This window comes from Lactuca sativa, chromosome 2, assembly GCF_002870075.4.
Source record: "Lactuca sativa cultivar Salinas chromosome 2, Lsat_Salinas_v11, whole genome shotgun sequence".
Lineage (NCBI taxonomy): Eukaryota > Viridiplantae > Streptophyta > Magnoliopsida > Asterales > Asteraceae > Lactuca > Lactuca sativa.
The window spans coordinates 193,203,931-193,225,511 of NC_056624.2; the positions used below are offsets into that span (position 1 = coordinate 193,203,931).

Here is a 21,581-nt window from a genome sequence, read left to right on the forward strand (position 1 = left end):
CCGAGGATCACAAAGCGGGTGTGAATAACCATGCAGACTTACATGGTGCCCCCACATGTTACAGTCACCTATTCGATGTGTCGGTTAATCACACACGCTCCACCGAACTATGACAAACATTGAGTCACCCTTTGCTACCTTTGCTTAGAACCATTTAGTGTGCCGGTTAACCACACACGCTCCACTAACGTCTTCGCAAGGGCACAAAGTGTAATTTCATGGAATTGCATCAATTCACTTTCGCCTAAAGTAACTAAGATTGGGAATTTGTAAAACCATTTAGTTACTTTTGTACTTCATTATACTTATAATGGAAGGTTTCTGTCCTATCCTACCTGTTCGGCTAACGACCCTCCACTAGTCAAGAGTGCGGTGGGTAAGAGTGGATACCCATTCAATCGCCATTTTATAGGCGATTTCCTTAAACACCCCTTATAGACCAGCTTCGTGAATGAGGCCTACTAACAGTAAGACTGACTTTTACTCATACATATATATTAGACTTTTAATGTTATATATAGTATATGGTGTATTTTACACTTTTAAATTACTAGGTGGTCAAATTTAATAATTATACACTTTAATTAATTAATAAAACCATAAGGGTGTGATTTGAACTTTTCAAAACAATACTAGGGTTTTAGCATTTAACATTTCTAAATTAAACTTTTAATCAACTTTTAAATTCCAAAACTTGAGGGCAAGTTTTGAAACATTTCAAAACATTAGGGTTTCAACTATTTAAATTTCAAAACAAAACCTTTAAGTTCAAATTTAAACCATAAAACTTACATGGGCACAAACGAAACTTTTTCACAACACAAGGATCAAATAACAAATAATAGAAATTAAGCAATTAATTTTCTATATTTGACCTAATTTTAATTTCTTGCAAGATAAGTTACCCAATTAATACAAATAATCAATCTTCAATCATATAAGGAAGTTATTATCTAATCAATTGGTAATTATCTTGTGTTTTAGCAAGGATAATCTTTTAGAAACATTAAAAATCGTATTTTATAAGTTTAAAACGAATTTGGTAATTATCCTTAAACAAAACAGCAATAAAATCCGAAATTCCCTCTGTCTGACGCTCCGAATCGCCGAGTAGGGGAGATTCGCCGAGTCCATGTAGTGACTCGCCGAGTCAGTTCGAACAGAAGGCCAAAATTCGATTTTCAGTTAATAATTCAACATAGCATCACATATAACAGAAACCAATCAAGGCTCTGATACCACTGATGGGTTTTAGCCATAAGAACATCCTATGTGCTCATACAAAACCTAATGCTTGGATCTAGGTTTCTCTATTGTACATGCAATGTATCCAAGACTTACAATCTTAGATCTAACATATTATAAACTGAAATTAGGGTTTAGAGAAATACCTTTGATTGTTATGTAGCAAGAACAATCTCAAATCCTCCTTGTAATGACTTTAGAAAGCTTAGAGTCACAATTATCACTCCTCTAATAGCTCACAAACACCAAGAGCAAGAGGATGAAGAATAAGGAGAGAGGAGGCTGCCCAAAACGTCCAAAAACCCTAGTGGAACTCTTAGCCACGTTTTTGGGGCTTAAGGGTACTATATATACATGTAGGCTATTAGGGTTTTCAACTAGGAAACCCTAATTTGACTACTTAAGCCCTAAGCAGCCCATGGACCCTTTTAGAATATCCCTTGGACGATTTCTAATGGGTTTCCCCATAGAATTCGTCCAACCTATTATTCCAAGGTAATCCATAGCCCAAATGCAATTATCTTATAATTACAGTTCCAGTCCCTTAAGTTTAATTAATCTCTTTTAGCCACAAAATTAATTATCAATTAATTTTTGACTAATATTAATTAAACAATATGATTTCTCCTTTAATATATTATTCTCATAATATATTAATAAATCATAATTAATCTTCTCTCTCCATAATTCATCCTATCAAGTTGCTTTGGTGAAGGCAACCCAAAAGGACCATGCACCATCGGGTCAAGTACAAACCAAAATAGTTATGGACTTAGACACTAATCCAACAAAGTCTTCATTAAGGTCGACACCAAAACCCAATCCAACTCGAAAGTTCTTGGCCTTTTGTAGGAGCCGGTGGTCGATTCTGAATGCGAAGTTTCCGGATCAAGGACCTATTTTGAACCGTTACGACAAATTTCTCAGGCTTTTTGGTGACCAAATATTTTACCATCGTTGGTAACCTTGTATGTTAGCATGCGGTTGATAAAATACTGAAATCTTTGCTACCAAATTTATGCATATTTTAAAAATTTTCAAATATGTCATTAAACTTGGTGTAAGCCGCTCGTAGTTCATGTCATTTTCCATTGATTGCGTTGTATGTCCTAGCTGTGTGCCTTCCCAATAGCGAGTGAAAGTGGTCTAAAACACGAAGCCAACAACTATTTCCCGATTACGCGTTGCCCATCCTTGAGTCACACGATATAAAAATCCAAACTTTAGATAAAACTTCCTCATCATCTTCGTTCCAACCGTACCTCTTTTTTGTAGCTTTTCATTTTTGTTGCATTCTTCAAGATGGTTGTTGTGTTTCTTGTACCCTTTAGTCATCGTCATTGTCAAGGTTTATTAGTTGCGACTGAGAAAATGAGATTTGAGATGATTGTGTTTGAAATTTTTGAAAATTTTGAGGTTGCGAAACTTATGGTTGAAATTGTTGAAAAGCTTTGAATTGGGGTTGATTAAATTGTTGTAGTATTTGTTGTTGGAAGTAGTTTGGTTGATATGAAATGTTGGTAAATAGAAGTTGTTGGATTGGGGATGTTAACATTTGCATGTAGTTAAGATGTGGATATGAATAATTTAGAATGTTTGGGATTGTTAGAGTGTTTGAAGTGAATGATGTATTTTGATTTAGATCCATACTATCTAAAAGATATGAGAAAATAGAAAAAGGTTTGAGTGTTTTTGAGGTGTGAAATGGTTATAAAATTGTTGTTATTTATAATTGAAGTGTTTATTTTTAAATTTGAAAAACAATTCAATACACTTGGTGCACATCACATTTAGGCCATCTCCAATGTATAAACTCATGAAGAGTTGTATGGATTGCCATGTAGGAAAGAGAATATACGCATTCAATTTAATTCTTAACAAATTCATAAATATTCATTACAACTTTATTACACTGTTATATGACCATTCAACTCCACACTCCCTCTCCTCTATATTATATTCACATTTAATCTATTAAACTGTCATATAACTCCCATTATGCATGGCCTAACGATCTAATGGGACATCGTTCACACGTAAACATCTATACCACATAGGCAATTACTCGTTAAAATTGATCCCATACCCCATAGCCTAAGTTTAGAAAAAGCCTTTCCAAACCAATATATATATATATATATATATATATATATATATATATATATATATATATATATATATATATATATATATATATATATATATATATATATATATATATATGTATCTTTATACCTTAAAAAGCATTTACAAGATTTTGCTGAATTTTAAGAGGTACAAGCTTTTAAGCATCATATACAATAATTTTATACATCGGAGAATAATAAATCTTATCCGGTCAAAGACAGATTTTGAATAGGTATTCTAAGCTTATCTTCAAATTGAATTGGTTAAATATGAAAAAGTCAAATAAGATGATGATGATAAGATTTTGAATGAGTCAAAGTTTGACCAAGTGTTCCTCATATCCAATTAAATCGGTAAATACTAAATCTTATCTGGTCAATATTTATGAAAAAGTCAAATAAGATGATGATGATAAGATTTTGAATGGGTCAAAGTTTGACCAAGTGTTCCTCATATCCCAATTGAATCGGTAAATACTAAATCTTATCTGGTCAACATTTATGAAAAAGTCAAATAAGTTGATGACAATAAGACTTTGAATGGGTCAAACTTTGACCAAGTGTTCCTCATATCCAATTGAATCGCTAAATACTGATTTTATCAATAATAATGAAAAAGTCAAATAAGATGATGATAAGATTTTGAATAGGTCAAAGTTTGACCAAGTGTTCTTCATATCCATTTGAATCGGTCTAATACGATGTACACGTTATAAAACATTTCATATAAACTGGAAGAGGCGCATTGATCTAGCATTCGTCTATCATGAATGCCTTGCCATTGACCGCAAAACCTTGGTTCTCTCTCATGCTCGCTACATCCTCCTTTGTTTTTCTTTCTATTAAAATCGAATAAGCCCAAAAATGTCTTACGTTTAATCCTAGCCCAGGTATAAGAAATCTCTATCTCTTCGTCATTTTGTTTAACAAATTTTTTATGTCATTTTGTTGATCCGCACCCGTCGCTTTGCGCGGGTAAACGGCTAGTATATATATATATATATATATATATATATATATATATATATATATATATATATATATATATATATATATATATATATATAATGGAAGACGAGGTTAAAAATCATTAATTTTTCGAAAAAAATATATAATATAGTTTTTCATAATTCTAATAAGTTTGATTATAAACTTTTTTCTACTTCAAAAGTATCATGATTATGTTTCGAGTTTTAGTGTTACACATACGCGTAATTGAATTAATTTTTATAGATATATTAATATATTTACGAAAAATATAACAGAAATTAAACAAATCGTCCCTCGTGCATATGTCATAAAGCATGTTTAGTCCCTATTTTCAAAAATTAACTCGGACCGTCCATAAGTTTGTTTTTTTCTTACACACTTAGTCACTCCGGACATAAAAAAACTATTTTACCCTTAGCAATTTATTTTTTAATTTTCTTTTATTCATTTATTAGTTTTACATTAAAAGAAAAAAAGAAAAAAAAAGTATCTTCACCCTCCCTCCCCCTTTCCTTTCCCCATACCCATTTCCCCATTTTCCTTTCTAACTATCAACGAACAGCAACCATGAAGCCACCGACAACCATGAAGCAACCGCCGACGAAATCTACTTAGCCACCGTCTTCTCTTTTCTGCAACCCAGCCGAAGACCACACATCTCCTCTATTTTTTTTCTTCTGAGAATCGCATGAACCCCAATCTCAGCTACCATAAGAGCAAGGTAATAATCAAAGCAACCATCGCCGCCATCGCTCATCGTCTGTACACCAACCTTCAATTGCACTCCTGCCAACACCCTTCATATGTGCTATCACCCTCACCGAACAGAAAAGAAAGAACAAATATGCTATTTTCCGCCTCCACCTCCATTCGAAACCCTAGTTGCAACTTGGAAGAAATCGAGTTTGCCACCCGATACGTTTCTAATGCGAGATGCGAATTTGCTGGGGAGGAGAATTTTTCTTCAATTTACAAAAGGGTTTTTGAGGGATATATTGGTCGTGTTAGTGAAGTCTTTAGAGGTGGATTATTTTTAGTTTATGATTTTGCAACAAAAGGGAATTGTGGAAGGAAGATCCATGTTAGGTTTTTGGGTGGTGGTTCCGGTAAGGTTTAAAGTGGGTGTTGGTTGCGGTTTGTGAAGGTGAACATAGGTGCGACAAGAGTGTTCCGATTGTGGTGTAACCTTGCAAAGGAGGGGTAGGAATTTGGTGGTGGGTTTTAAGGTGGTATAAGGTGTTTGATTAAGGAAGAAAGGTCGAATAATGTTGGAGCTGGGAAGGTGGCGATGAAATTATGGTGTCTAATAATGTTGGAGCTGGGAAGGTGGCGATGGAATTATGGTGTCTGAGAGATGCAGGTGGTGTGTTCGTGGTGGTTGCACTATTTTGCCTTTTATTTTTAGATTAATAATAATAATTATTATCACAATAAATTAAGTGGAAAAAAAAATAAAAGGACATAATAGTCATTTTATGTCTTGTAAGGGATGAAACATGCAAATTTAAACTAATGAGGGATGAAGTATGCAATTTTTAACTAAACGAGGGACGGTCCGAGTTAATTTTTAAAAATAGGGACTAAAAGTGCTTTTTAGCATGTACACGAGGGACTATTCGTATAATTTACCTATTTTTTTATGGTTTAATACGAATATGCTCTCTAAAAATTCTTTTAACACTTTTGAACCCAACCCGTAATTGGGATGCTGCTTCCTCACTGTTCCACTTTATTTTTATCTGGTGAAACAACAAATCTGAAAACTTCAAACAACAAACAGAAACACTTTCATCAAAACTCAAAACTAATTTCTATTTCATATCAAAATCCAGAATTTACATTCTTAAATCTTAATTAACTACCGATTCTCGCTTCCCATGGCTGTCCAAGAAACGGATTCACCATCACAATTAACAAAAAAGCAAAATCAGACCAAAACGAAGAGATTGCTGAATTGGGGCACAAAAAGGGCATTTACTTGTGTTGATCAATAAATAATTTGAAGAAAAATGGAGATGGAGATTTCTCTGTTGAGTGTTAAGATTCCGCATCTGCAGATATTTAGTAAGAAGAAATGGAAAAAGGATCAATTTGGTTAATCTTCGAACCCGGTTTTCTCCCAAATTGCGTTTCGTACCCTGCTCAGATCTCTTCCTTTCAGAGTCCTCCCGATTCCTTCGTGAACGGAAAATGACGCCATTCTAGTCCTCGCCAGAAACTCATGCGGCGGAATCCGATCTCCAGAGCAGTTATCATCATCATCGAAATCATCGTCGTCACTGTCTCTCCTCCGATTCTCCATGTAATCCTGTTTGAGTATCTTAGACCAGTCCGGAACATTGACCGGCATCGACGATGCCGTTCCTCCAAGCTCTCCTCGCTTCACCGCCACCGACGAAGACCTTTTCGTGATCCGAGAACCGGGCACCGTCTTACGCAACTCCGGAGACACGGAAACATTCCAGACATCCGATTCGTCGAGCTCAAACAACGAATCCGATCCGACGGCACTGTTCCTTTCGTCGGAGATGAACCGGTAGCTTGGTCTAGCTCTAGCATAGTAACTCTTGGATGCCGCCATTACAATGGATTGAAAAATGAAAGTAGTTTACTCTCTGAACAAAATTCGAATATGTCTCAAAACTTTTTCTGAATCAATGTATTTTGCTATCGTTGATGAATGATGAAGATGAACCAAATGATCGTTTTAGTCTGCTTTTATAAAGGCTTCCCAATGGATAAGCTTTCTTTCTCTCTCTTAAACCTAATAGGCTAATATAATATCGTCCAAAATGAAGACCATATTCGTATTTTGGTAACTATATTTTTGTAATTTATAATTATTTTATTTTATTCTGGTAAATCCATTATCCAATTCTAATTTTGTGGTGTAATGTGATTGGTTAGATTGACGGGGCCGCAATAATTAGTTACCTTAACTTTATCCAATTTGACCGTAGGACACGTGTCGTACTCGCTAACAGATTTTGAATGTTGGGCGTAAGGGGTAAAATAGGAATTACAGTTTTGAATTTATTTGTCGCGACTCGAGGCTGCGTGGGGGGATTGATCATCTGGTATGCTGCTTCTCCGATACATGGAAATGTGTGGTCCCCGGTTTTTGGATAAACAAGATGAAGACGCGTGTCCGCTTGCTTATTGTGCCATCTGGATGCGTAAGTTAGTGAAAAAGGCACGTGAAGGGAGACCCATTGGGTCCGTCGACCGTCGAGGGTTCACTTGTGACAACTGGCTTTTCTTGTAGCTCTCTCTCAAATGCGCCACAACACCAATCTTTATCGTAGTCTATTTTATTATTATTATTATAATAATAATAATTATATTATTTGCTTTTAACAAACCATATATTCACAAATTAGTTGTGATATACTTTTTGATTCTATACACATAAATGAGCCCTTTACGTTTATATATATATATATATATATATATATATATATATATATATATATATATATATATATATATATATATATATATATATATATATATATATATATAGAGAGAGAGAGAGAGAGAGAGAGAGAGATTATATGATTGTAAATGTGATTACTAGATATATATTTGTTTAAACATATAACAGAAACTTAAAATATTAGAAGCATCTAATCGATTTGGGTTTTTTAATCAAATATTCCTTTCTTAAGACTCAAAACGCGAGACTTGAGGGCTAATTTGTCAATGGATCTTCAATAACAACTCAATCAAAACTATATAAACGTGAAATTATAAATCATTGAAATTCATTTATAAAAAGGAGATATGGAAAGGAGGTTTATTGTTTATAGAAGGCAAGATGTTGCACATAATATTTATGAATGTTGAAGAAAACATGTCTAATAAAGAATCAAGACCAAAAGAACCAAATTTGAGAAAGAAAAGAATCAAACAATGGGCAACCTGTGTACGTGTAAAATTTGGATATCAAAGTATGTTTGAGATCGTGTTAACTCGTATCTGCCAAAACGTCATGGATAGTTGAGTCGACTATTTGTTATGTCCGTTTGTATTTGGATCTCTCAATCTCTCATATGACATGCCTATTAAAGATGATTAATGACACACGAGTTAACTACATGAACTGAAATCGAATATGATAAAGATAATCATATGTTTGTGCAATGTCTCGTGAGCAAACACGCAGAGAGTTGTGCACATACAAAATCATTTGGTTACAATGCAATCATATCGTCCTTAACTTACAACATTATATTCCTTAAACAACATTATTGAGAAATACCTGCTTTATATAGGATATGGTTAATTTAACTCACCACACCCCTATTGGTCATCCATATATGTATTGGTTGGATAAAATCCAAATATATTTCATACCATATGTCACCCTTTCCCATACTCTACTGTTTAAGGTCCTACTAAATATGAATGCTTATTGAAACCAATAACATTGCAAAAAGGAGGTGACACACTAGCATTCCCCTATCTACTAACACGTGCAACATTGGCAACCATAGTAAGGGCTGTAAGGCTATGCTTTGGATAAGCTCCGATGGGGATAGCAAACACTAAAGGCCACCTAGTCGACAATAGACAAACTGAAAAGTTATTACTTTGCCTTAACCTCAACGGCATAACTCACACAACACAAAATCTTATATCGAGGATGAAGATATTATTCCTAGTTTATGAACATATGACGAACATTTAAGGTTAGTTTCATTGATTTTTGTTGGGATCACTTGAGCAATGGAAGAAATTGAAAATAAAAGAAAGTTACAATTAATGTTATGGATTCATTCACATAACTTCTTTCATAAATTCGAAAATCTAGCCAATAAGTGGTCATTTCCTCAAATTCAGTTAGATATAATCGTTGTTAGATACAATAAATAGTTATATCACATAGAACTACATATGATTCCATCTTAAATTGACACATTTGCCCATCAAATTTAATACATTTATGTTTATTCATTATATAATATAATATATACTAATATAAGATTCAAAAACAAAAGTACATATGATTTTATCTTAAAAAGACATATTTACCCATCAAACTTAATACATTTATGTGTATTAATTATATAATATAATTTATGCCATATAAGATTCAAAATTAGCATTTCACCTTTTTTCATATTCAAAATCATCATGAATTATTTTCATGATAAATTCGAGATTTGATTCGTTTCTAAAACACAAATAAGATTAACCTTTATTAAAAAAACATTGAATTGATAAATAATAGCATTGCCAATAATGATGTGGGTAGAATATATTTTTAATAATCAAATTGAAATTATTAAATATTTAATAGTACCATCAACACACATATTGACAACTATTTTATTCATTAAAAAACTTTCCAAGCTATCAATTCATTGGGTCTCTTTCATTATTTTATAAAATAGCAATTTAAATGGTCTATTTGATCCCATTCATTTGGTGGAGACATTATCTTATTGAGGAAAAAGCAAACCACATTACACACAAATACATAATTACTCCATCTGTTATTTAATTATCAACACAATGTTTTATTTATTCCAATATATCTTGTGTATCGATATATTTATTATTAAATTTGATAATGAAAATGACATATAAATATGATTTCTTATGTACAAAAGCTTAAAATTTTGTTATAAAGGGATATTTACAAAAAAGAATCCATCAGAAATGTTATATTTTTTTTTCTATATAATGGGATTTTGAGACTTTTTGAAAAATATATATATACATTTTGAAACACGACATGATTGATACATCACGAGCACAACACATGTTTTTCATATATGGGTTTTGAAAATCCAGTTTCGTGTTTATTTATATCTCACATGTATTTCAAGTTTATGTTCCATGTCTTACATGTGTCATACATGAATTATCTAAAACACATAAGACACAAATAAAATTCCTATAAACTTGTATAAGACACAAAATAATTTTTTTCTTTTGACATGTTAGTCTTTTGCTTCATGTACAATAATTTAATATAAACCCATGTGTAAATTCGTTTTTTTTTCGTGTAATATGGTTAAAAACGAGTAGTGTTTATGTTGTGTCAAGCATAACACATTAATTTCATGTTGTGTTCGAGTTTGATATACTGTAACACCTGACTTTTGATACAAGGTACACCCAAAAAAATTGTTTTCAAATCATAAATCATAATAAATCCGGTGTATATTTGTATTAACAATCAATACAGGTAGTTACCAAAAGGACTGTGCATAGGACCGACACGATCATCCGAGACGATCGCTACAAACTTCATGCCTTTCTACATCGATCGTCTACACAATGTGAAAGACACACAACAACAAACAAGTAAACTGCAACGAACTTAGTGAATAACTATATCATCTTGATATAATTTAGTTATAAACTAAGAATATCATTATATTGATAAATCCATACAATCCTTATAGTGCCTTTCTAATCAATTACTATATACACAATTCTAGTAGTATTTCGCATAATTCCTTAATGAGCAATACGCACTACAAGAAAAATACCCTTTTACGACGTGCAAACCATGACACTCATTGATTTATGTTATGCAAAAGCGTGTGACATTAAAAACGTGTCAGCGTGTGACATTAAAAAAGTGTCACCTCTTTAAAAAATCTAAGGACTTATGTCACGCATTATTGTGTGCCCTTAAATTAGTGTCTAAAAAAACACGGAGGACACCTATAATAAAATGTGTGTCGTCTAAGTATATCGCTTTATAAATTTTAACGGAACGCGGGTTTCCAAGCTTTAATAGCTAAGCGGGAAACAAAATCCACAAAAATTAGAAAACCCCGCCTTGTTCTCATCTTCCTTCGTTTCTACTTTTGATTTTTCCATGGTTTGGCTTAATGAAGCTCTGTGAATTCCATGAGTTATCACTATGAAGTATGGAATGCAAAGCTTGATTCTCGTTTGTTTCTGATTTCCCATAAATAAATCAAAACAACACACAGACGAAGAACCCAAACGTGCATCTTCCTTCTTAGTAGGTAGCTGAAGGTCTTTTATTTTCTTCTAAAATTTCGATTCTCTTGTAACGCCCGTGTTTCTGGGCCAGACATTAATGTTGATGTAATAGTCTAGGTTAACCTTTGTAACCCGTCTTGAAATAATAAAGATGTATTATTTAAGTATTATGTGTTTATTGCTTAATTGTGTGATTTAAATAAACTAAGAAAAAAAATAAGCGTAATAATAAAATATTAGATAAGCCCAATATCTATGAAGGAAGTTGTAGTGATTGTGACAAGGGTTCCATATATATAAAGAATGCCGAAATCCGAGTTATAACGAAGAAGTTATGATTTGTCGAAGTTTCGCGACAGAACCGACACGACACTGTATGATGTAAGATACGAACTTAACATAGAGAAATATCTAGCCTTAGTGATCTAAACAAAATTCGTAGAATACGTTAAACCGAGAGCGTGCATAAAAAGAACGTCCAAATCTGACTTCGTATGAGGAAGTTATGATTTTTCTAAGTTTCGACTTAGCGGTATACAACCCAAATCTCGAAATTGAGATCGAGTGATATTTGGCCGAAACAATCTAAATGAGAATCGAAGATCTCGTCGTTAGTAGTCCAACGGTAAAAAGACAAATGAAAACGGACGTCGGATGAAGAAGTTATAATTTTATAACGGAGTTTTCCTGTCCTGGCCTGTTAAAAATATAATAATAAAAATAAAGTCAAAATTAGCAGACGGAGTCTTAATGAAAGTTGTAGAGTATAGTCTAACCTACGCGTGGATATAAAGAATGTCGATAACGGAGCTCGTGTGCGAAAGTTACACAATTTTGAAGTTTGGTATGTCGGTGTACGCTAAGCGTAATAGAGTACGCCCAACGTACCCGTATGCATGAACTGAAATGGGCCACGTCGACCCGACCCAATACTCGAGTGCATGAGTCTGTAAGCCATGACACATTCGGTCTGATCCGAAGAGTACGCCCAACGTACTGCTTGTAGAGGCATTACGCCCATCGTAAATTACGGTTTCAGCCCCTATAAATAGAAGTCGTGGGCAGCCGAGTTTTGTTGCTCATTTCTTCATCTCTTTCCCGTTTTACCTCGTTTTACGTGCAAGCTTTGCCCCCGAAGCCCCGATATCATTCTCGAGACCCGAAGCAAGTCCCGAAGCCTCGAGGATCCTGAGAAGTAAAGTTTCTGAGCCGAAACTCTGCCCCGCGTAAAGCCCGGTTTTGGAGAAAACGTCCTGGTTTTATCGGAAAATATTATTTTAAGAGACGAGGTGCTGTCCGATCATCGTCTTATCAAGTGAGTGTGTAGTTACTTTCTTCTAACACATAAATACGAAGTATTTTCTATAAAATATGTGTTGTGTGTATATATGATATGTGTTATTTGAAATGAGTATTGATCGGATGTTTTATACATGTGTTATGTTGTGTATATATATATATATATATATATATATATATATATACAAAGATGTTGGGTAGAACATGGGTAGATAGTGGATGTGTGATGAAATAAAATGATGAGAGGCCTCGATGTTGATGTTGTTAATCTAGTCATCTAGCGGAGTATGGATGACGGCCACGAACTCTTTCTAGACTGTCCAGTGGAACGCTGGCAGGTTCATAACCTGTATGTGTTGTGAACGATGTGTTCACCGGTTTACTCTATCCCCCTCATGGTTGCCTTTAGGACATCTATTGTCAAGGAAACCCCTTTGCAGTAATGTCCATCCCGATGAAAATCCTAGATTAGGTCCTTGGTAATAGATGTTGTTTTAGGGACGTAAAGTGAGGATAACGAGAATGAGTAATCGGGTTATTGTTGGTTGGTGAAATTAAATATAATTATTTATTGTGGGTTGAAAAACCTATATGCTCACCAGACTCCCAAGCCTGACCCACTAAGTTTCTTTGTATTACATGTAGTGGCGCGAGAGCATAAGTTGGGGAACTTGTGAAGATATTTTTGTTATAGACCAGTAGTTGTATATAACTATGTAAGGTCTATGTTTTATTGTTTATGCTTTTGTGTATGTATTGGAACATGACATCCTGAGTTTTGATATATAATGAAAATACATTTCTTTAAGAAATGCTTTGATAAATTTTATTTTATCATGTAATGTTTTGGGGACAAATTCCGCAACTCTTTTTAAATCAATGGATATACTATGAAATTATTTCAAAAGCATAAATGAAACCGGTCTTTTCTAGCCGCGATTTTGGTACGTCACATCTCTCATTTTTCTATCGACTTAGTATGTGCTAGGGTTTTTGGTGGTGATCGACGGGTACGAGACATAATAGAACAACTAAAGAGGCTATTACAAAGGGTTGAAATCGTATGGAATCGTTTGGAGATGATGGAGTTTAGATTTCACCTTCGTCAAATCTTAAGGCGGAGCAAGACTATTGAGATTGATGGTTTTTTGCTCCTAAAAATAGACCTTACAAAATCATTACGATTGAGGGCTTTATGACGAAGAACTAGGGATTCTAAGCCCAGCAAGGTTTCCTCCTCTCCTTGAATTCACGTTTTAAAAACGTAAAAGGCAATTTAGGTTTCTATCTCCTATTTTAGAGTTATCTTATTAAATCGTCTTGTTCCTTCACCCAGCTTGGCTATGATTCCTGGTATGGCATCACAACCCTACGACTTTGTAACGACCCAAATTTCACGTCCAAAAATTTTGTTTTTAAATCAATACTTTAGAAAACATTTGTAAATAAAACATTGTCTGATCAAACCATTTCATAACATACATCATGTCTGAAAACCGAAATACGAAAACAATCACATATCAGAGTACAAAATCCCAGAATGACTCATGGTGTGGAAAACAATGTGCGTGTATGATGTGCCGCTACCGCGCCAGCTCTTTCCCCTTCGCTGAAGAGGTACCTGAAAACAAAACTATAAACTGTAAGCATGAAGCTTAGTGAGTTCCCCCACCGTACCACATACCAAATAATCGCATAACATACATATATTGTTAGGCATATCTGGGTGCCCGACCTACCCCTTCGGTCCTCTCGACCAGATACTGACTAGCATATTTGGGTGCTGGTCTCCCCTTCGGTCCTCTCGACCGGATGCTGACCAGCATACCTGGGTGCTGGTCTCCCCTTCGGTCCTCTCGACCGGATACTGGAGACTATTTCACCCCTACCACTACCATATATCACGTATCACATAATCTATCTAACATGGCTGGGCATGACTGCCCCTTCGGTCCTATCGACCGGTAATCTGGGGACTATCTCCCCTACTGTCACTAGCACATAGCATCATATCATACTAGCACATAAACATAACACATGTAGTAGCAACCCTAGGTGAACATCACATAGACAATCATCTAATCATACAACTCCTACTAGTGGGCCGACATTATGGCCTTAGACCCACTACTACTGGAATGCAACTCACCTCGAAAAGTAGCTGCTAAAAGTCTGCTTGCTAAGCGCCTGACTGCTGAATCGGAATCCTCCGGCTATAAATCATAGACATAGATTAGCCACTCATAAACACCCTTAGGTCAGATGACTGACCCACCCCTGGTCCAAGGTCAACTCCTTGGTCAAAGTCAACTTCTAATTGACTGGACTCGCCGAGTCATGGCACCGACTCGCTGAGTCCTTCTCCCACTAACCCGGTCCTACTCTACAAGTCCCTCTTCCCACTCACTGAGTCACCCTTAACTCACTACTTGGGACGATAGAACCGACTCGCGATCCGACTCGCCGAGTCCATACGAGCAGATCTCCTACTCGCTTCCAAATCCTCACCAGAGCATCCTTTGTGAGGATTTGGGTTTCTAGGACTATTGCTACACGTTAAATTGCTAATTCCGCATGCGGATACGAAGGGTTGGACCGCCAACACCTAAACCCCTCTTACTCAGAAACAGTTCATATGACTCGCCGAGTTTGAAGAACAACTCGTCGAGTTCCAGGCAATCTTCATAGGACTCGCCGAGTTGTTCATCCAACTTGTCGAGTCTAAGGCCATCTTCATAGAACTCGTCGAGTCCCTTCGACCCATTTCCCATATAGACCAAATCCGAGACATGCAACGCTTCCAAACCATAAATCTATGTTCCTAGGGCATGCTTATCACGTAAAGTTGCAAACTTTACGTGCATGCATGGCCCTAAAAGCTCCAAAAGAAAAATCCAAGCTCTTTATGTGGTCATACACTCAATGGGGACCTCAATCACTTCAACCACATAAACTTTATACCTCTAATACGTCCATAAGGTCTAGATTTGAAGTCCTTTCGGATCATAAAGCACAAACACATGGAGTTTGGTGTTTTAGGGCTTGAAAACCACCAATTAGGGACAAAAAGGGAATCTAATGAACTAGTGATCAAGGTAGGGACTTTTGTACCTGAATGGAAGCCTCTTGCAGGGTAGATGTCGGATCTACTTATCCTCCTTGCACTCTTCCACCTCCTTTTTCTTCTCTTAAGCTTCAAACTTCCTTCACAAGGCCAAAATCACTCACAAGGACAAAAAGGGGCTAGGGTTTCACTCTACAGCTCTTCTGGAAGTGCTAAGGACAAGGGAGGCCGAGTTAGAGTGCTTAAATAGGGTGCAAACACCCGGGTTAGGGTTTTTGCCCAAATAGGGCCTACTCGCCGAGTCCGGGAACCGACTCGCCGAGTCTGAGGCTCAGACCCCGTGCCTCATCCCGCTTCTACTCGGCGAGTTGGTCCTTCAACTAGCCGAGTCCAAGGCAATTTGCATTAATTACGAAATATTAATTACAAGGAATACGTACCAGGAACCAGGTGCTACAGACTTGGTTACTCTCGAGCCTACAAGGTTCTTTGAAACCCTGAAGAATCTCACCAAAAGGTTTCATGAATACAGAGTGGTTGACGTCGGGAACTTGTTACCCAATGCCAATGATTGAACCATCAGACATTTATATATGCATGTGAGTAATCAAATCTTATTATAGTCATCAGTAACACTTTTTTTTTCTGAATTACGTTGTTTGTAAATCTTTTGAATCTTCTAAACACAATTGATGTTTTATTTCTCTACGCTCCTACAACTTGGGCTACTGCTTGTTATTTTTGGTTGCTTTGTTACTACATAAGACAGTAACCTGGTAATCTTTGAATAATTAATCACTGCCTGTTTAGGGATACCTTTTGGTGAACACCAACTATTTGATAAAATGCCCTAATGAGTGACTCTTGTGTTTTCATGCTATATTATATATTTTGAGCAAGGAACTACACATGTTTCTATTAAATCTAAAGTGTAATGTATAATATCAATAACATTGAGGTAGATTACATGTATTGTCCTTTTATGTGTTACTGTGTTTTGAAGTAATTCTTGCACACGGAAGCTATGTCAAAATTAGTTATAAGAATCTTCTTTGAATAGTCGAAATCCTCAGTCTAGTAAAGTTTATAAAATTTCAAGATGGTATTTGATGTATTTGGCCAGGAATCATACATTTGTTGCAAAACTTTTGCTCCAGTTCAGATTCCCCCCGGAGTCCCATACTATTACTCCTGATAAGTCTCATGGAAAAGCCATCACAGTTGTTGAAGATAATGAAACAGAAAAGCAACATGGGGATTTCTTGGCCATAACGATGCTGTTGAGCCTCTTAAATCAACCCCTTTATTTGAGAAGTCTTGCACATCTTGAGCAGGTAGAATTTGCACATTCGTTTCTTTTGGTAAAATCTTAAATGCATTTTTTTCTTCTTCCCTAATTGATGTTTGATCTGCTGTGTTTCAGCTACTGAACTTGTTAGATGTGATCATTGACAATGCGGAAAACAAGCAAGACCTGCCCAGATGTCCACATTAAATGTTGATGATGCTGGTGGCTCAGGCTTCAATGCAATGAGGCTAGGTATACTGTATGCATATGCTAGCAATCCACATTTTTTTCTCTTTTACAGTCTTCCAAAGTCAATAAAACTAAGGAAAAGACGGGAGATGAAAAATATTCAAGTCATTCTTTTGATGAAGTGTCTTGAATGATACAAAATACCTTATCTGCATATGAATCCAAGGTAGATTTTCTTTTTTTAAATCTTGTTATTTTTATAAAATCTTTCTACCAGTAACATTAAATGAACTAAACCAAAATTATTCGGGTTCACAACACGTTTCTTGCTCTTAAGGAGTCGAATGCTCTTCGCCCGTATATGAGTGATGCAATAATAGATATATCTAAAGCCTGTGAAGCTTTTGAAGTAAAAGTAGCAGCACCATCTGTTGCAGGTATGGAGAGGGGTATTTCTGTCATTTTTTTTTCATTTTTTGTAACTTATAATGGATCCATACCATATGATGCAAATTATTAGGTTACTTGGAGCAAATTAGAAGCGAGATTGGTCAAAAGAGATTAAATAAAGAAAATTCATCTTTTCAAAATGGTATCTTGTTGATGATCTGGAAGAAAGTTTATCTGATCCTCTTCCATGAAGTATTACACATCCACACCTTCTGGACGTTTGTATGTATTATTACCAAATACCAACCAATTAGATGCTGACAAGTGTCTGGTTTGTTGCAAGAAACGAATAAATAACTTACTAGTGGATTCCCATTTCGTATACAGGCAATCAGGAAGGGCCATATTTTATTCATTGCTGGGAGTAATCTGTTTTCTTGAGTTACATCATCGTTTTCTGCCTTGAGAGTATCTGCAAGATCATGGAGTGAATTCCCTTGACTATGATAAGTAATGTTGTATCTGTCTCCATGATTGATGTGCAATAACGATGGAACACTTGAGTTATTTAAAGGAGAGTAATGGAGTCTTGAACTTGATGGTGGTTTTATGCACAGGAACAAGAGACTTTCCTGTAAAAGCCATATCCACAGTGAAAGCGGCTGCAAATATTTATTGGGGACAAAACTATCACTATTAGGATAAAGAAACACATACACACACATCATAAATTATATGAAAGTGGCTACCAAACATGTTGTTCGCTTGATGGAAGTAAGCAGAGGAGTAGCAGCTGTGCTACAAGAAATCAAAAAAGCCCTTATTTTTATACATTTTTACAAGCTTTTTCCGTAAAAATGTCCAAAATATAAGTTTTTTTTTCTTTCTATAATTTATCTGAATATAAAATAGTTAAAAGGAAAATTTCAAAATGGTTTTCATGGAAAACTTACAAATCACAAAAGTTTTTTTTTTTTTTTTTTTTTTGCGAACTTTTTTTTTTTCGATAAAAGTTTCTAAGATAAAAGGATTTTTCTAACATTTGATTTGCCCCACCAAGAATTTGAAATCATTGTGGGGTTAAAGTTGTCATTTTTATTTGTCTAATAAATAGGGATGTTTTGTTAGGGAAAAGCTTGTAGTGATATGACAGTAGAAGAGAGAATAAGTGCAGCTGATAGAAGAAGAATGGATGGAAACTCTTTGTTCAAAGAAGAAAAATTAGATGAGGCTATGCAACAATATGAAATGGTATTAAAATATATTCCTACTATGAATTTTTATAAACAAGTTTTTTTTTGTGGATATAATAATGAATATAGGCAATCGCATACATGAATGATGATTTCATGTTTCAATTATATGGAAAGTATCAAGACATGGCTTTAGCAGTTAAGAACCCTTGTCACCTTAATGATATATATTATAATTTATATCATTTGAATAGTATATATATATATATATATATATATATATATATATATATATATATATATATATATATATATATATATATATATTTCAAAACTTCAATTAAACAAACTACTTTTTGTAAAAATATTCTAAAACTTTTTTATTGTAATTTTATTGATTAAAATGCTAATATGCTTTCAAATCTTGTTGATTGATTAAAAATGTTGATTTCTATGATGAAGTAATGTTGATAGCTTGTATGGGCAATCGTTCCTCTCTCTCTCTCTCTCAGAGAGAGAGAGAGAGAGAACAAAACCTGTTACAATGGATGCTGGTGAAAGATACAAATTATGATGCAAAGTATATGAAATATACAAAGTATGAGGTTAGTCCCATGTGACTTTTCTGATGCAAAGTATATGAAAGATACAAATTATGGTAACTTGTTTCTGTCTTTTTCAGGACACTAACTATGTTCCAATTAAACGTGGCATTCGTATTGTAATTATGATTAATGGGTATGCAATGTAATCTCTCTTGCTTAGTTGCTTCTTGCCCTTTGATAAATGGTATCTTACCCTTAGCCTATGTTAACATTTTAAGGGAAGTCAGAACTCAGAAGCTATCTATATGCATATTGTTTTATATTTTTCAAAGTAAATAAGATTGCTAATTATGTATTTCTTTTTGACAAATTGGATTTGTGATTTGAAAATTGTAAATCTCAGATTAGGGGGGACACCTGTAATGGAACTGATGATTGTTGCTGGAAAGGTTGTTCCTATTTTACAGTTCGAACATGGAGTAGCTGTTGTTAGAGTGTATACAGGGTCATTCATGACTTCTCTTGATATGGCAGGTTTGTTAAGTTCATTTTGTTTTCTGATGCAAAAAAGTGGCTAATATGTTTGTGTTGTGTTAGAGAAAGCAATTCTGCAACGATACACACTTATACAAATATGTTCAATGCAGAGTAGGTTTTAATGGAACCCGGAACACCACATGGATCAAATATCATATCTCAAGTGCAGTCCCACATTCTTTGGGTGGAGAAATGGGTAATTTCGTCTTTTACAACTAACATTCCATGTTTGATTCTTCTAATAATTATATTAGCATATTAATTTTTTGACTTTTATTTGATAAGGTCAAAAGAATTATAAAAGCAGGGGTTCATTAGTCTTAAAGAATTATGAAAAGCAAGATGCAACTCTACTTAGTTGAAATTTGATGTTTATCATCTTTGTGCATATCTTTGTAGTTTGTATAGCATTACATTGCAGAAGGTGTCCCTTAATAGCAATGTAGTATTAGGTTATATAGTTAGAGAAAACCTCTTAATAACAATGTACAATTAGATCCCCTTAATATTAATGTATTACAATTTTTTGATATGATGTTATTGGATGAAATTGATTGTTTTGGTATATATTTGTTTACATATTTTTGTATTATGCATAAATGAGTATCGTAAAGACGCGTCGTAAATGCATATCGAAAATGGTTACTGAAGTTTATGACACGCAAATGTGTGTCATCTTCATTTATGACCGGGGCTTCCTTGATACGCATTGCGTGTCATAAACACACACGTCGTAAGGTTACGACACGCAAATGCATGTCGTCTTCCTTTATGACAGGGCCTTCCTTGATACACATTGCGTGTCATAACCGCGCATCGTAAATGCTGTCGTAAATGCGCGTCGTAAATAGACGATGCGCAAAAGCGTGTCGTCTCTCGTTATGACAGGGCCTTCCTTGACACGCATTTACGCGTCGTCTGAGCGTTTTACGACATGCATTGCGCGTCATAAAAAGCTGTTTTCTAGTAGTGACGATAACTAATCAAGTTTTTGTACCAACTATCAATTATTCATAGTAGCCTTATATCCACACCTGCTACTATCTAATCCAATTAATATTTCCTTGGTAGCATCAAAACTACGTAATCTACCACTATTCTCAAATAACGATCTTACAAGTATATTGTTACAGACACCAAGTCTGTTATAGACATCAAGTCTGCCATTAACTTGTATTTTTCAAATATTAATTTACAAGTATAGCATTACAGACACCGAGTTCACCATTGACTTGTATTTCTCATACATCAATCTCAAAGTATAGCGTTGTTTGAAGGAATGCACAAGGTTATTAACTAGTGGTAATATTTATAAAAGTAGTAAGGTGCTTCTGAGTTGCCCTCATGACCCATTTGAGCAATACATAATTAGGAGAAAATAAGTTTATTAGTTTATTATGATTTAATAAATTAATTGGAAATTATTTTGTAATCAATATAATAGTTTTAATTAATTAAAGGGGTTGAATATTAATTAGAGTGGTCAGTGAAAACAGTTGTTTTAGATAAAATGAGATAAGAGCAGAATTTGTCAAAGGCATAGACCATGGCTAATAATTCTTTTTCAGTTGTGGTGTAGTTTTCTTGGGTCGGATTTAAAGTCTTGCTTGCATAATAAATGGGTCGAAAGTGCTCATCAACCATTTGGTCAAGGACGGATCCTAAAGCAAAATCGCTTGCGTCACACATTATTTCAAAGGGCATGTTCCAATTCGGGGCTACAATGATCGGGTTCTTAGTCAACTT

General features: G+C 34.8%; 1 protein-coding gene across 1 annotated transcript; it reads right to left on the reverse strand.

Annotated features, from left to right (window-relative positions):
- Window positions 1-6,147: 6,147 nt before the first annotated feature.
- Window positions 6,148-7,104, reverse strand: LOC111899881 (uncharacterized). The gene has a single exon (XM_023895765.3). The coding sequence runs from the start codon at window positions 6,940-6,942 to the stop codon at window positions 6,457-6,459; it is 486 nt and encodes a 161-aa protein (XP_023751533.1). The 5' UTR covers window positions 6,943-7,104; the 3' UTR covers window positions 6,148-6,456.
- Between the last annotated feature and the right edge of the window lie 14,477 nt (window positions 7,105-21,581).

Excerpts from the sequence above, each read along its gene's own strand:
- LOC111899881 (XM_023895765.3), bottom strand. The coding sequence starts at position 6,942 with ATGGCGGCATCCAAGAGTTACTATGCTAGAGCTAGACCAAGCTACCGG.